Raw genomic sequence first — 1,845 nt, forward strand, 5'->3', positions numbered from 1 at the left:
GGCGGGGGTCCCCCCGACGACGCGCCCGGTGCCAACTCCACCTACATCTAGTGCCCCCCCCACCCCCGCAGAATAAAGTGACACTTCCGAATCGCGCGGGCGCGGCGTTCAGTGGCTGCGCACGAGGCGGCGAGGGTGCGGTGGGACGGAGTGGGGCGGGCGGAGGGTCCCCCTGGACCCAGCGCGCGGCGCGGCTTCCCGTAAACCACCTGCTGCGCCGCCGGCCGTGGGGCTTCCCAGGCTCCGTGCCAGCTGGCGGCTGGAGTTCCGCTCTGGCTGCAACCGCGGCTGGAGGGGGGCGCCCTGAAGTGTGTGTGGGGCGTGTTCCCTGTCGACCCAACGCAGCGACTCTCGGCCTGGGGGAGGCTCAGGAGCCACCTCGCCAGGGCCGCCCTGGAGAGCGCTCCGAAAGTAAGGTCTCGGGACCCTACAGGGGGCACAGCACCTGTGCCTGTGGGGTCCGGTGGGAGCCGTAAACACCCAAGTGCTTGGACAGTGGCCCGTGGTGCGGGGTGGGGCGGCCAGTGTGACAGGAGCCAGAAGCAGGGGCCAGGCCGTGGGCCGGGGGGTGCGGGTGGGATAGATTGGTGAACCTCCAGAAGCTGTGGGGGCAACCAGGGCCACAGAGTGGGGGATGTCCTCTGCTGGACATCCATCCTGACCGCCACCACACCGTCCTTTGTGGGTTCATTCCCTAATGAAATGGAATCACGAATTAGTTTCCGAACGTTTTAATATCGAAGATATCTGCACAATTCTCATTGTCAAGTACCCAGATTGTACAGCTACCCCGGTCCCATGCCTTCCCCTATAATCCACTTCCCCGCGCAAAAAAAGAGGCGCCTGCTTTTGTTTGGAGTCCGCGAAGTCCCCAGCTTAACGTACTGAATCCCACCCCAGGCTTCGGCGTGTAGGGGATGCTCCGGGAGGTAGGGAAGAGAGAGGAGCGACTGGACACCGCAGGGGCTGAACCTGGCAGGCAGACGGCATCCGCCATTCCTGCGGCCCCTCCGCGAACCCCCACCCCAGCCGTGGGTTGCACCCCCACCCAAGAGCCTGCACGAGGGCTCTGGGAACACAACGCGCGCACCCCCCAGCCACGGGGAAACAGTGCGCGGAAGCAAGTGACCTCAGCTGCACCTGAGCCCCGCAGGGCCCGGCCCCGCCCTCAGCTCCACCCCCGCCCCCGGCCACGCCCCCGGCCCGCCAGCATAAAAGCTCTGGCTTCGGGTCTCCCAACGTGACAAAACTTCCCGTCCCGGCGGCTCCGGTTCCAGGTACTCGAGACCTCTACCCACGTAGGGCCAGAAAGGCAGCTCCGGGTTCAGGTGGAGGGGGCGGGTGTCTGAGGACGGGCGGGGGTCGCTGAGGGCGGGCCGGGGATGGTGGAGAAGGGGAGGCGCCTGCCTCGCGGTTGAGGGTTAGGTTTCGTTTTCCCGCGCCGCGCGGTTTCGCGGTTTCGCTTTCCCGGCGCCCGGCCCCTGCAGCAGTCGTTCCCGTCGCGTCTCCGCAGGTCCAGCCTGCGAGTCTTGCGGGCCCGGACGCTGGCTCAACACCTGTGACTTCACGTGTGCGCGCTGCCGCATCTGTCGTCACACCCATCGCCACCTTTGCCAAGAAACCCACACCTGGGCAACGTCGTGGTTATAAGTCCTCAACCCATGTCTGTGACCCTAACACCTGTAACATCTGGGTCACACTCGTGACGCCTGGCCACACTACCTGTGGCGACATATGAGCAACCCTTCCCACACCTGTGGAAACACCCGACTACCACTCGTGACCACAGTCCCTCGCAGCGAGAGCCATGGCCGCCGCCCGCGATAGGTGAGAGCCTGGCCGGCC

The 1,845-nt window shown here is 66.0% G+C and overlaps 1 protein-coding gene across 1 annotated transcript in view; it reads left to right on the forward strand.

Annotated features, from left to right (window-relative positions):
- Nucleotides 1–1,128, forward strand: part of LOC105310365 (cadherin-related family member 5-like) — a gene marked incomplete at its 5' end in the record, with an annotated part of 4,737 nt that extends 3,609 nt beyond the window's left edge. Inside the window, one exon of the mRNA XM_011386553.2 lies at nt 1,030–1,128. Within this exon, the coding sequence (XP_011384855.2) occupies nt 1,030–1,128 (99 nt within the window). The remainder of the gene's footprint in view (nt 1–1,029) is intronic.
- Between the last annotated feature and the right edge of the window lie 717 nt (nt 1,129–1,845).

The sequence above is a fragment of the Pteropus vampyrus genome, unplaced genomic scaffold, assembly GCF_000151845.1.
Source record: "Pteropus vampyrus isolate Shadow unplaced genomic scaffold, Pvam_2.0 Scaffold2645, whole genome shotgun sequence".
NCBI classification, from domain to species: Eukaryota; Metazoa; Chordata; class Mammalia; order Chiroptera; family Pteropodidae; genus Pteropus; species Pteropus vampyrus.